The 15,283-nt window shown below is 35.0% G+C and overlaps 1 protein-coding gene across 4 annotated transcripts in view; it reads left to right on the forward strand.

The window, feature by feature from the left end:
- The window catches only part of cacna1hb (calcium channel, voltage-dependent, T type, alpha 1H subunit b), a 106,821-nt gene that overhangs the window by 89,098 nt on the left and 2,440 nt on the right, over nucleotides 1-15,283 (forward strand). For all 4 annotated transcript variants that reach the window (XM_082163746.1, XM_082163748.1, XM_082163747.1 and 1 more), the window contains 13 exons: nucleotides 351-477; nucleotides 669-794; nucleotides 2,885-2,974; nucleotides 6,067-6,259; nucleotides 7,564-7,715; nucleotides 9,907-10,016; nucleotides 11,017-11,150; nucleotides 11,798-11,868; nucleotides 12,006-12,084; nucleotides 12,616-12,737; nucleotides 12,918-13,211; nucleotides 14,228-14,384; nucleotides 14,467-14,624. In XM_082163746.1, coding sequence (XP_082019872.1) covers nucleotides 351-477; nucleotides 669-794; nucleotides 2,885-2,974; nucleotides 6,067-6,259; nucleotides 7,564-7,715; nucleotides 9,907-10,016; nucleotides 11,017-11,150; nucleotides 11,798-11,868; nucleotides 12,006-12,084; nucleotides 12,616-12,737; nucleotides 12,918-13,211; nucleotides 14,228-14,384; nucleotides 14,467-14,624 — 1,813 coding nt within the window. The remainder of the gene's footprint in view (nucleotides 1-350; nucleotides 478-668; nucleotides 795-2,884; nucleotides 2,975-6,066; nucleotides 6,260-7,563; nucleotides 7,716-9,906; nucleotides 10,017-11,016; nucleotides 11,151-11,797; nucleotides 11,869-12,005; nucleotides 12,085-12,615; nucleotides 12,738-12,917; nucleotides 13,212-14,227; nucleotides 14,385-14,466; nucleotides 14,625-15,283) is intronic.

The following is a 15,283-nucleotide window of genomic DNA, read 5'->3' on the forward strand; positions in this document are numbered from 1 at the left end:
TGCTGAAACCTTGAAACATTTGATATCTTAGTCGGAAAACTATTAAAGCTTTTGAGCTATTGAAGTCACAATTACTCTTTTTTTAATATTTTTTATATTCCATGGCAGAATCGAGCTTCCATATGTAACTGTTCCACTACACATATTTGAACAAAGACAGACGGAGATATATTCTGCTGAGCAGACTATTCATTTCAAGGCTAATACAAGAGCACATCTCATCTCGTCAGCTTGTTGTGCAGCTCTGAGCCATTTTATTAACAGCCTCTTTCTAGTTCAGTGGTTTTGCTTTGAGTTCAGATATTGTTGCAACACTAAATATGCATTTCTTTGTGTGTTTGTGTTGACAGGGTCATAAGCAGGGCCCCCGGACTGAAGCTGGTCGTTGAAACATTGATCACATCTCTCAGACCTATTGGAAATATTGTGTTAATCTGTTGCGCTTTCTTTATTGTCTTTGGCATTCTGGGAGTTCAGGTACACACATGCTGCTAGTGTCTAAATTACTTAAAGAATAAAAATCTGAATTAAGTTCATTTTTATTAACTTTTATTAATGATTTTATTTATTAAATAAACCTTTAGTATGTCAGAGCAGTTGTTTGCTTTGTAATTATCAGTTCATTTGTATTAATGCTGTCTAAATGTAAGGTGTTTTTATTTACTCAGCTCTTTAAGGGGAAGTTTCATCACTGTGAAGGCTTTGACACTAGAAACATCACCAATAGATCAGATTGTCTGCTGGCTAAATACAAATGGGTCCGTAGGAAGTACAACTTCGATAACCTGGGTCAGGTAAGACGGTCGCAATCACACTTACACACATATATAGACATAGACATTTAGGGGGAATTCGTGAAGAATGAATTATGACCACTGATAGCATCTTTTATTAAATAATCAACCTTCTCATTTGCCCTTTTTCTAAAACCATTACATTTCAGATTCAGGTCACACAAGCTCATTTCATCAAGATGACAGGGTTCTGGTGGACAGTGTTTCTTGTACCTGTTCAGTTGTTTAATTTAATTTTGTTTTGTTTTAGTTTAGACCTTTAACTTTAATTCCCTCATGTAATGAATTAACATTAAGTTCGATTTTTTTCCAAAACATTTGAATATCTGTCAAACACAGACAGTTTAAATAAATGCACATTTTTATTTTGTCCACATTGTGTCATTACTTTGTTGTACACAAATCAGCACACCCATATATATATATATATATAAAATATGAGGGAAGAATAAAACACTAAACTTGCTTAAAGCTGCAGTCCGTAACTTCTATGGGTTAAAAATTATACATAAAGTACATAAAAAAGTGCATAACCAGCCAGTGTTCAAAACTATCTGCTTAGCTCAATTTTAAAATGGTAAGCTTGTAATTATGTTTTTAATTCCAGTGGTACTGGTGGATTTCCATGGGAGATTCAAGCATGTCTTTGCGTCATTACGTCACATCTGTACACATAAAGAAGGAGTCTCGGCTAGTAGGAAATATTGCGTGTGAGGATGTTGGAGGTGGAGATTAATTTTTTTCTCACACTTTTCGCACTTGATAGATATAATTAAACTTATCAATTTGATGGCGGATCCAGAAAGGTTCAAACGACAATCACCAGTGACAACTGGAGATTCACCCGTTGTAAAATGCAAAAGACTTCGGACTTCGGAGTGGCTAGAGAAAAAAAGAGACTGCAACCGGGCTCGTGCGAAAACAAGGATGAATATCTAAAGGGCATTAAATGTAGTCACGCAGTGCTGATGTTGTTAACATTAACAATTTGAGAACAAAGTATAATTTGCACGGTTTGATGTGATATGATAAGCGATTTTCCCTTAGTTGGTCAGAACAGTGGATGTTACTTGTTCAGACGACATTTTCCGGTGAAAATTCTTATGTTGGTCATTCTTCCAAAAAGTAGAATCTATGAAGTAGAAGTAGAATGTGCCGAGACACAACCCACGTAAAGTATAATAATTGGGAATGTCATGGTACACTATAGTAAATCATGGCAAACTATGGTAAATCATGGTAACCTATGGTAAATCATGGTAAACCATGCTAGCAACGTGATCATGATACTATTAATACTAGTAATAATCAATTCGTAATTGAATAACTGCAATTGCAGATTTCGAACAGAGATGGCGACAAAGAGGAAAAACTACGGACTGCAGCTTTAAGGTGTTTATCTGAAAAAAATGTATTTAGCAAAAAAAATAATACAGCTACAGGTTTTATTTTACTATACAAAATGCATAGAAATGCAAAATCCACCATGCATAAGAAAACAAAAAACTCACAGGAAAAAAGCATATATTGACTACAGCATAATTAGTTATTAATATGTTGTTGGTTCTCTCTTGTTATTGCATGTGTTCTTAATTTCTTTGTATGACAGACTGGCCAGAAATGATGTCTGCACAATTTGGCATGTTTCATTGCGTTATTACAAATAAAAGCACAACTACGCAATACATTGCTTACAAAATGTTTAATAATACTTCAATAAAGGGTAAAGATGTATATTTTCCTTGGCCGGACACATTGCCAGTTTAAAAAAAAAAATTATACATTTCATATTTTAATTAGAAACAACGCAAATAGAGTATGTTTAAAACAAGAAAAAACAATCAATAGAGGAAAAACTTAATTCAGTTTAAATTCTATAAATAAGTGTTGCTTGCTTCTCAAGTAAATTTAGTATGTTTAGATTTTTTTCCAAAAAACAAAACACATTTTTTGCTGTGCAGTAGCCTTCAACTGAGCAGAATTCTGTTCATCTCACCTTCCCCATAATATTTTACAGATATTCATATTGTTGACAATGATACAGTAATATTCTCTTATTTACATGAATCCATTTTATCTCTGTTTTGCAGGCACTGATGTCATTGTTTGTCCTGTCATCTAAAGATGGTTGGGTCAGCATCATGTACGATGGCTTAGATGCCGTGGCTGTGGACAAACAGGTGTGTGTGTGTGTGTGTGTGTGTGTGTGTGTGTGTGTGTGTGTGTGTGTGTGTGTGTGTGTGTGTGTGTGTGTGTGTGTGTGTGTGTGTGTGTGTGTGTGTGTGTGTGTGTGTGTGTGTGTGTGTGTGTGTGTGTGTGTGTGTGTGTGCGTGCATTCTTTAGATAACTCTACTCAGTGTGGAAACACTTACGCCTTACTCTGAATCTGTCTGTTATAAGAAAAGAAAACACTGGCACCAGGAGTTTACTTCTTCTTCTTTTTTCACACAGTTCAAGTGACACAATCACAAAAGGCAGCATCAGGCTTTAGGTAAAGTGAGTGTTTGATTAATTCAGCTCTGAACTGAAGAAAAAAGGGTGAGAGAGATAAAAATACAGTGGAGGACACCAAAATGAGCAGGTTGAGGAGGAGACACAGAACATTCATCATTTAATTCCTCTGAGAGGTCTTAGACTCACACACACATAGACAGAAACATTCAGTCCAACAGACTCAACACAACTGGTTTATGTAGTGTCCTTAATCTTTTTGTGTGGTTAAAAATACCAATTGTGTTGCATATACAATAAGACAAGTACAGATATTCCATTGCATTCTGCACTTTCTTCCTCTCACATTTTCATGTCTTTGATTTCTTGCTGATGGGCTTCTTTCTCTCCACTTTCTTTTCCTCCTGACAGGTTTCCCCATTTACATTTTATAGGGAATGCAACTTGTAATTACTTTTATGTGCATAGTTTTAAAAATTTCAAATACTGATTATGCATGCATCATGTTTATGCTGATTGCTGTCAAGACAATATTCAAGTTTTTAGAAATTCAAACAAACTTCACTTTAAAACGCAAAAAAAAAAATAAAAAAAAATTTGTCTTGTTTTTAGTAGATGGATACATTTACTTAATTTATAATAAAATAAAAAATAATGTAAGATAATAAGACTTGATTTCGGAGAAAGTATTATGGAATTATATTACTGTTTAAATATTTGTGCTATATTTTAAAGAGTTTAATACTTTTATTCAGAAATCTTGCATTAAATTGATCAAAGTTGACAGTAAAGGTATTTATAATGTTACAAAAGATTTCTATTTCAAATACTGTTCTTTCAAACTTACTATTCATTAAAGAATATTAAAAATTGTATCACAGTTTCCACAAAAATATTAAGGAGCAAAACAAGCATATTAGAATGATGTCTGAAGGATCATGTGACAATGCAGAATGATGCAGTTTTACCATCACAGGAGAAAATTACATTTAAAAACATAGTAAAATGAAAAACAGTTATTAAAATTTTTTACATTTTAATTTTAAACACAAATCTACAACATTTAGGTAGTTTTAGTCTTAAAAATAAACTTAATTAATGTTTAACTAACAAAGACAGCTGGTATAATATTCTGACTATCTGAATATTATTCATTTATATTGGTACATGACATGACCAAACTAAAGTAATTATGAATGCTACGAGACGATCAAGCATCAAGCTGTGAAGAAACATGCTTTTGGAAACAGGAGCAGACAGATTCTTTTTTAGAAGCATCGAAATTAACATTAATTAATGTACAGATGAGTGAAAACATTAAAATCCCCTGTAGTCAATAATTGTATCCTTTTAAAACTCATCTTTGATCACCAAAATTACATATTTAAAAATTTTTTCCTTTGAAAAAATTCTCCATGCCTTAAAATAGCTTGAATGTAAATCTACCCCCTGTCCTCATTTAGTATACGCTGTTCTATGAATATGCAAATTAGCCCCGCCTCCGCTCACTCACACCAGCTCAGAGATCCACTCGATCACACATTGACCTGATTGGTTACAAGGTAGTGTGTTACGTTAAAAACATCAGCAATTGATTTTAAACCGCGTTTTTGAGACTGTCTTTGGTTCACTGCAGTTTTAAGGAAAAAAAACTCTGCAATGGTGTTGACTTATGAATTTGCTCATGGTTTGTCTTAAAGCACATTAAAAACACCACATACACATATAAACAACATTAAAAACTTGATTTTCACCACAGGGGGACTTTAAGTCTTATTACCTGCATTTTTCAATTCCTGAAAACTGTTGTCATGGACCTGAATTAGTAAGTTTAATTACTTAAATGCAGCAAAATAAAAGGCAAGAGCTAACGCCAGAAAGAATAGAATGAAAAATATGTGCAAGTCTAATATAGCGTATAAAGTTTATATACTGTAAATGTGCTGATGCACACAGAAATATTCCAGGCTTAATTGAACAAAGAATGTAGCCTGGGAAAACCCAGACAACTTCCGGCAAATTCAGATTTGCTCGAGAAGTAGTCTGGCAAAGAGCTCATTCAAGCCCATTTCTAATCCGTCGAAATCGCGACACCAATCAGAAACGTTGAGGCCGGCTTTACACAATGACGATCGCTCTGATTGGTTTTAGGTCTATCCAATTGCGCCCAAAAGGCATTTGAGCGACGTCCGTTCAACTTTTAAATGCATTATTATATTCAAATTGCAAACACATGAGGACAGTCTCCATGAAAGACCCACTGGCAGATGAACGTGCTACTACATTTCTCTCCGAAACGGTAGGAAATTAAATTAGATTTAATAGAGGATTTTAACTGTGACACGATGATTGACAGGGCAGTTTACATGACAGGACGCACGCGACAGATCCGTACGATAAAGATGACGAAGTAGTAACTTATGTCCCAAAGCTTGCCTACTTTTTTGCTACACATTCAAAAGTAAATACCTTTTCTTCACAAAAAGAGTACATACTTTTATGGCGTAGTGTAACTTAGGCGAATTGGGACGCAGCATATGGCTTTACACGATGACGATCGCTCTGATTGGTTTTAGGTCTATCCAACTGCGCCCAGAGGCATTTGAGCGATGTCCGTTTGTGACGCCCCTTTGGAAATGATTTGTCTATGGAGCTTTGCCAGACCATAACTCAGTTACTACTGAGAATGGTCTGGTTTTAACCAGGCTACAAAGAAAGTGTACACATGAATATTTTCCTTGTGACAATTACACCTCTTCGATCAATGTCATCTCCTTATATCTAAACGATTTCTCTGTTCTTCTTTCTTCTCTCTTTGTAGCCCATAAGGAATCATAATCCCTGGATGCTTCTGTACTTCATCTCCTTCCTGCTGATCGTCAGCTTCTTCGTGCTGAACATGTTTGTAGGCGTTGTGGTCGAGAACTTCCACAAGTGTAGACAAGACCAAGAGGAAGAGGAGGCCAGACGGAGAGAGGAAAAGAGAAAGAAGCGCATGGAGAAGAAACGCAGGAGTGAGTGTGTGTTTTTCGCCGACTGTGTCATAATGGGACAATGCAACAAAACGTCAGCCATTTTCCTGCTGTCACTGAAAGTGAAATTCAGAACGAAACAACTAAATGGATTTTGGGCCATTTTTGTACTTTTTTGCCACTTAAATATTCCCTGGAGCAAAGGGGAAACAAAATATTTTGTGGCTTTTCCCTGGTGGTTAGGATAAAAACTAGCATGGAACAGACTGGTTTTATTGCTTGTAATTTTATTGCATCACACATGGTCAGCACAGTACAGTTTGATTGCTGTCGTGTGTATTAAGCTTGTGAAATAGACAATTAGTATTGATTTCCACAGACGTGTTCTTCAAAAGCCCTTTGACTTTGCTTGACTTCAAAACCAGCATTTAATTAGACAAGAGACACATAATTATAAGTGAGAGTAAAAACATTTACTCTTGCCTCAAATCCCACTTTAATCCTGTGCTTTAGTAGTTTTACTAGTGTCAGGTAACAAGGTTATGTAAACAATGGGGAAAATTTTAAACAATAGCTAGAACTTTCTTACATATTACATATAGGGACCAAAGCCACGTTTAGGGGTCAAAATGTTGGCCTACTTTGGGACAGTAAGCAGCTGCATAACAACAACCCAGAAAGCCCATGACAAAAGCCATTAAGAACACTTAAGCAACTACATATCAACACCCTGGCAACCCTGAGTTTTACATGAGTAAGCATTACTCACAGTACTGTGGTATATATCAAAGACCATCACTGTATCATGGGACCGCCACAGTACTGAACTGGAAAGTGACTTAGCTAGCTGTCTCAAGACCTCACTTGCTCTGCCTCTTTCTTAAATGCACACAAAGCTTCTCTCAAAGACACCTTGAGCAGTCTTGAGCGGTGATGGATGTGGGGGGACGCTTGGCTGGACATTTATAACATCCCTCAGATGACTCGACTGTTTGCAAACTGTGATTACACACACACACACACACACACACACTGCCACGTTAGCAATTTACTGGCCAGACAAAACTAGGTCAGTGTGCTTGTGTTTGACAGGGATAACAAAGTAGCCTATACAGTGAGTACACTAACAACACACATCCTGCCTTTGTGTTATTTCAATGAAACGTTGCATATCATGTGTATTACAAAATGGACAATTTTAAACATAAAATGTTCACTGTGGATGTTCACAGCATCCCATGATTCAAGATGAGCGTGTGTGTATGTGTGTAAGTACCTGAATGACCTGAATACACCTTAATGAAGGTGATCTATTGTTCTCCGTGTGTGTGTGTTTTGTCTTGTAGAGGCCATGCAGAGACCTTACTATGCAGACTACTCTCCAACACGCCTCTATATTCACACGCTCTGCACTAGTCATTATCTGGACCTCTTCATCACCATCATCATCGCCATTAATGTCCTTACAATGTCAATGGAGCACTACAGACAACCCAAGGTTTGGTGTATTACACACACACTGCTTCTGCGGGGCAATGACATGAGCAATAGGTTAACAAAAGCTTGTTTGCAAAAATGCACACAGTATTTTAAGCATTTGATGTTTAAGTCAACATACGGCCACCTCAGTGTTATTTTAGTCTTTTTTAATATTTTAGTTATTTTAGTTATTCAGTCTTTTATCATTACTATACTACCTTAGTATTTGTTGATATTTTTAATTAGTTTTAGTATTTAGTATTTTTATTTTATTTATTATTCATTTTGATGTATGTTTTAGTCATTTTATTAGTTTTTTTAAACATGTCGATTTATTTAAATGGACGTATTAATTAATTTCAGCTTTAAATGAAAATTAGAATTTGTTCCCTCTCAACTAACTGAAATGAAACAAGTTTATTTATATTTCTGTTAATGTTCACTTCAATGAACATAAATAACTTTTAGTATTTTTAATTTTGGTTTTAGTTAACAATAACAACACTGGTTCACATCCACTTTACTTCTGTAATCAGACGTACTTCAGAGTGAAACAGTATTCTAATGAGAAACAAATATAGGGTGAGACATGATTTTATGCATCTGGAATTGATTGGATTATGAAAAGTGGGAGTTACTTAACAGTTTAGGTGTGTTCGACTGCACAGACCGATCGGCGAGAGGTGGCGCTTGCGGAGGAGTTGAAAACAGAGGCGTCAAGTCTCACACTTTCTGCATGCCATAGTGATGCGCGCGGCGTTTGCATACTTTATCACAGATGATGTGGATTAGATGCAATATTTGTCAAATACACAGATGGTTCAAACAGAAACACTTTTCATATACTGCTTAACAGGGCTTGACTTGAACTTTTTTGCTCACCAGCCACTGTGACTTGTGATTTTCCAAATTTACTAGCCACTCAGCATTTTAACTGGCCACAATTTTGACATCAATACCATGGGGAAAAACTGCCAATTAGATATTTTTAATATTATATCATAATTTGGCAGCAGGTATATTAGGCTGCTGTCACTTTAGGGCCTGATGCATGGATCCATTATACTGTTACACATGCGTTTTCTTTCTCAACTGTTTGTTCACTTAAAACATAACTGACTGTGTTTAAGTGAATTCTAACCAAGACCGCCATTTTAACATTATTTTGTGACATTATTATTTAACAGTTTAAGCGCAATAAGCAGCAAAAAAAAAAAAAAAAAAATAGTACTGAGAGGCGATTAATGCGCACTTTGAGTGTGAACACAAAAGCTGCAGGAATGAGTAAGAGAGCGATAAAGTGCTGCTGGTATTGTGTATCTATTCTGCGGAAAGTGAGTATTGGAAACGTTTCAGATATTCCAGTATTGATATGTATCGAAAAATCATTATTTTTGATTTTTGCACCACATTGCACTTAGTTTATTATTTCAGATTCCTTTTTAAAAGACTACAATTGAAAATGTTATATATTATATATAAAATTAAATCCGCCAAAGTGGCTAGTAGGAGTGACTGCGTTACACACCACTGCTGAAATCACCTGCATTTGGCGGGTGGGTGTTAATGTCAAGCCCCGCTGCCTAATACGGCGCCATCTGTACAAGAATAAAGTTCAAAATAAGCCTATACTATTTAAATACCAATAATGTGGGTTTATATATTTTTATTAGTGTTATTTTGATAAATGACAAAATATAACATTATGGTTACATAAAAAGAGTTTTTGACCAATAGCAGAACAGAAGGTGTCAGAATAAACACAATGTCATCATAGAATCCGGCCAATCGTGGAGCAGCGTGTCATCATCAGACTGTGCTTTGATGCCATACATCACAGTGACGTGACATCGGCGCTCTCTCAAGTCAGACAACATTTCTAACCGGAATAAATTTATATTCTATTTCTAACCAATCTGTCTGTGCAGCGCTGAATGAAGTTGAACACACCTAATGACATCAGGCCAGGGGAAGGGTTGAAAAATAAAAGGGCTTTGGTGATGTCAACCGAAAAGAAAAATGTTGTTTCAGAGGCAGAGCAAGTTATTACATTTTGATGAAATATTTATAACAGGATAACATGCACTGATGGATTATTCACTATAAGACCAGGATCATATCAATAAAATTGTCAATTTTGATTTCATGTTTAATTCAGAGTTTAATATTCCAGGTGTCTGACTGTCACTGTTTATGTCTGTGCTTCTCAGTATCTTGATGAAGGTCTGAAATACTGTAACTATGTCTTCACACTGGTCTTTGTGATCGAGGCTGTGCTGAAACTGGTTGCCTTTGGCTTTAGGAGATTTTTCAAAGAGAGGTAAGGCTCCCCCTTGAGGACATAATGCAGAGATGCAGTATCTTTCACTGGTTAGTAGTTTTCTTAAATTGACATTTCAGCATGGGTCTGTTCTCATAACAGAAGTGAGGAGAAAACAACTTGCAGTTCAGAACTGCTATAACTGAATGCAGTAATATGCACTACTGTTCAAAAGTATGGGTTTTGTTCCTATCAAAAATACAGTAAATGCAGTACTATTGTGCAATATTATTACAATTTAAAGTACCTTTTATATATATATATATATATATATATATATATATATATATTAAAATATAATTTATTCCTGTGATGACAAAGCTGATTTTCAGCATCATTCTTCAGTGTCACATGATCCTTAAGAAATATGCTGATTTGCTGCTTAAGAAATATTTCTAAATGTCACTTTTGATCAATTTAATGCATCCTTGCTAATGCACCCTAACTTTGGAGATTGTTATTCTGTGACACGGATTCACAGTTATAAGTAGTCTGATTTTAAAGTAAAGACGGATAGTGTCTGTAATGAAACTGCGTCTTGTTTCAATGAAATTATATTATAGTTGCACACAAATATTTCAAGTGTGTCAGTCATTGATTGAAAGCCTGCGATCCATGTTCCACTATAGTATCAACTCACTGTTTTAAGTGCCTATCATAGAGAAATGTCACATGGTGTCATGAATAATAATGAGACAAGGTCTTCTCATGAATACTTATGAGACACCACTGTGAAACATACTGTGACTTTGACTTTGAGTAAGAGGCCAGAAAGTCCCTAAGTTAATTCCATTTTATAAATCAAAAATACTGGATGCTAATATTGTCTTCCATTGTCATTCATGTTCTGTGGCCCTTTAAGCTTGAAAATTCAGTGTTAAAGAAAGACCTTTCCTCAGGCAATCTCTAATGGTCAAGTGTAGTGCTTTCCAAGAATATTAAATGGTTTCACAAGACCTTGCCTTCATCTAATTTTGTGTTTCTGTCTTTCTTCTGTCAGGTGGAATCAGTTAGACTTGGCAATTGTTCTTCTCTCCATCATGGGCATCACACTTGAGGAAATTGACCTGAATGCCTCTCTACCCATCAACCCAACTATCATACGCATCATGAGAGTTCTGCGCATTGCCAGAGGTAACAAATACACAAAGACACGCACATGCCAGCCATGACGGATGAGAAATAAAGCAATGCCTTAGATGTGTCAAGAGCGAGAAGTTGTTAACAGATTTTCTTGCTCCTCTAATAAAAATGGGAAATGTTTTATTTACACTACCATACAAAAATGTCGGGTCCATAAGATCTTTTTGGAATTAAATTAATAATTTTATTCAGCAAGGACACATTTAACTTATAAAAGTGACATTAAAGACATTTATAATGTAATTTTTTTGGTTTCTCACAAAAATATTAAGCAGCCCAACTGTTTTCAACATTGATAATAAGAAATGTTTTTTGAGCAGCAAATCGGCATATTAGAATGATTTCTGTAGGATCATGTGAAACTGACGACTGGGGTAATGATGCTGAAAATAAATATTACTGTTTTACTGTATTTTTGATCAAATTAATACAGCCTTGGTGAGCATAAGAGACTTCTTTCATAAGCATTAAAACATCTTAGAGACCCTAAATAGTAATTTTGAATGGTAGTGTATTCTTTTTATATTGTGCTAACAGATGTTTAAGGACAGTGAGGGTTAATGGCAAGTAATGTTAAAAAGAGATTTCAATGATTAAAATAGGAATGAATTTTAATATACAGTAAAATTCCCTTTCAGTGTTGAAGCTGTTGAAGATGGCCACAGGAATGAGATCTCTTCTGGATACAGTAGTTCAAGCTTTACCGCAGGTCAGTGCGTTCATATGTTTGTGCTATATCTTTTGTTATTTGTATTGTGGAACTACAGTACTTCATAGATACCGTACTGTATGTGGCCCCAGATGGTATATACGTGGCTTTATTCTGGTGATGTTCTGGTTCTCTAGGTTGGTAATCTGGGTCTGCTTTTTATGCTGCTGTTCTTCATCTATGCGGCACTGGGAGTTGAACTCTTTGGCAAACTTGGTCGGTATACCTTTCATTTCCTGTTATCATACACTGCCGTTCAAAATTTGGGGTTGATAAAACTTTTTAACTGTTTTTGAAAGAATTCTCACCAAGGCTGCATTTATTTGATTAAAAAATTCAGTAAAAATAGTGGTATTGTAAATAACTATTTTCTATTTTAATAGATTTTAAAATCTAATTTATTCCTCTGATGGCAAAGCTGAATTTTCGGCATCATTACTCCAGTCTTCAGTGTCACATGATCCTTCAGAAATCATTCTAATATGCTGATTTGCTGCTCGAGATTATTTATGTTTTTCAGGTTTCTGATGAATTGAAAGTTCAATAGAACAGCATGTGTTTGAAATCTTTAGTAACATTATAAATATATGTACTGTCACTTTTAATCAATTTAAATAGTCCTTGCATGAATAAAAGTAGACAAAAATCCTACAGAGCCCATGCTTTGAATGGTAGTGTATGTTGTTGCATAAAACAAATAAATGCATTTTTGAGGTGAAGTATTAAAATGACTTATTTTTAAATCAGAATGCACTGAGGAGAGCCCATGTGAGGGTTTGAGCCGACATGCTACATTTCAGAACTTCGGCATGGCATTCCTCACTCTGTTCCGCATTTCCACGGGAGACAACTGGAACGGAATCATGAAGGTATTTTGCAAACCATGAAAAATATTCACGCTGCATGTTATAAATACCTGATTAGAGAATGCCCATGTTTAATGTTAGCTCTTAATTGGTTGTCAGATTATTTGTTGCCCACATACATTACATTACCAGGACTTTTTGAGCTTGGCAGAACTCACAATTTCTGTTTCTGTGTGTGTCTAGGATACCCTGCGGGAATGTAAAAATGACAAATGTCTGAGTTACCTTCCGCTTTTGTCACCTCTGTACTTTGTGACATTTGTGCTGGTGGCACAGTTTGTGCTGGTGAATGTTGTGGTCGCTGTGCTCATGAAACATTTAGAGGAGAGTAACAAAGATGCCCGTGAGGAGGCGGAGATGGATGCGGAGTTGAGGGAGGAGCTAAAGGGCAGTCGTAGACAAAGCTCCGCCTCTATGGGCGGAGTCATTGGGCTGGAGGGTACAGCTGTTAAAATGGAGACTCTCTCACATGAACAGGTGAGTTCTGTTAGATTAGAGTAATGCTAAAGGTATTTTAGATATGTTTTAGATAAATAATATTTTAGTATGATATAAAAATAAAAAGATGTAATATTTGTATTTTTATACTGTACTTAAAAGGCTAAATGGTGTAAAAAAAAAAAAAAAAGTCATACTTGTGATGCGAAATACGAAAATACAGAGCAGTTTTTTTGGGGTACAGTCTACAAATCAACCACGATAAAGTACAGTAGCCTTTGATAATGTCTAAATCTATCCAAACGGAAAACCTAAATAAAAGTAATTATGCCTGAAAATACTCTTATAAGTAACTAGGGAATACATATAGCCCTATATGCAAAGAAATGTATATATGTATATCATATACTTAGGGCTATACATGGTTATTCCATTCTATTACATCTTATTTTCTTTATTTCTCCCACCAAATGGCACTAATCTGCCTTCCATGCATTGGATTTTTAGACACTGAAAATAAATTCTATAGAAGTAGATCTTGCATAATTTAGAGGTGAATATTGTGTAGTAGGCTACCATGAAATCCCCTCAAAAACAAAAACTATTAAAGTCACCATAATATCAAAGTTGTCCATTCTTATTTTTGATGAAATATTGCTGTATTTATTATAAAGGGTTTTTCTGTGCACATCTTTATTTTTTAAAATGCATGTGCCTTTGTAATCTTTAATAAAAGTAACTTCCCCTTCATCTTGCAGTGGCATCTCTTCCCTGATGATGTTTACTGGCATAAATAAAAATGTATCTACTGTACAGCAGCATTTTAAAGTCAACATGCAATTTTGAAGTGCTCCAATCTATTTTGATTTGATTTATTAAAATAATATAAATATTATGTTATTATTTTTTTTATAAATATTACAATTATATATTGTATTTTATAAATATTTGTCATATTTTTTTAAGAATATGCAGTGTCTTTAAGCCTGTTTTTAAGAAATGTCAAATCGTTACAGTTAAAGCGCTCTTATCTTAATGATTTGTTGTGTTTGCAGGGCAAAGACCCCAATTACGGCAACTTCCTGACAGTTGGGAGGCCGTCTATGTCACGGATGCTGTCCTTACCTAATGACAGTTACATGCTGTATCCTGCTAAGCCTGTATATGGATCCGTTCATGAGAGATTCTCCAAACAGGACTCTACACTACCAGGTGACAAAACTAAGCCAGTCCTGGCTGTTCATGACACACGTATAGAGAGAGAATATGACTAAAGCTGTTGGTGTGTTTTCAGGCTCCTCTCTCTCACTCGGGACCCAGTCCGGTGAAGATAGTGCCGTAATGCAGGTTCAAGGAACTGCATCTCAGACGAGCCTGGCCTCCATTCCTGCCCTCCACCCTCTAAACCGAAGAGCGAGATCTAGCAATGCCTTCAGAGCTCTGAAGAGACAGGTACCACAGTAACTCTCATCCTGATGTCTGTTTGTGTATGTTAGGGCTGACAATAGATTAAATCAATTAGACTAGTAGATAAAATACACTCTTTTTTTTGTCACAAACAAAATGCTAAATTTGAGATGTCAATCATGTGAACATTTGTATAAAACGTCAGACGTTCTTACTTCCATTGGACGATTCTCAAATCATGATTTTACACAAACTGTGCTGCTGCTGTCATCGCTAAAGCAAGAGACAAACCAAAGACTAAAACATTCTGAAATTAATGTTAAAGGAATAGTTCACTTAAAAATTATATATATATATATATATATATATATATATATATATATATATATATATGTGTAAATACCTCAGTTTTATTCAGAGGCCCAAGCTGAGAAAATGAAATTTGGTGCAGATGCTGCTATTTATGTGGCTAAAAAGTAAGATGAAATTCTGATAGCTTTTTAATGTGAATCAGTGAACATATATGAATATGTAATTCAATATGTAGTACATTTAAAATATATAATTGAATCTAAATTCAATTATATTTATATATATATATATATATATATATATTATATATATATATATATATATATAATATAATTTTGTATTAAATGAAATAATAAATTATATTTTAAATAAATACATTAAACATATTTTCC

This window comes from Leuciscus leuciscus, assembly GCF_965113295.1.
Source record: "Leuciscus leuciscus genome assembly, chromosome: 3".
Classification (NCBI taxonomy): Eukaryota; Metazoa; Chordata; class Actinopteri; order Cypriniformes; family Leuciscidae; genus Leuciscus; species Leuciscus leuciscus.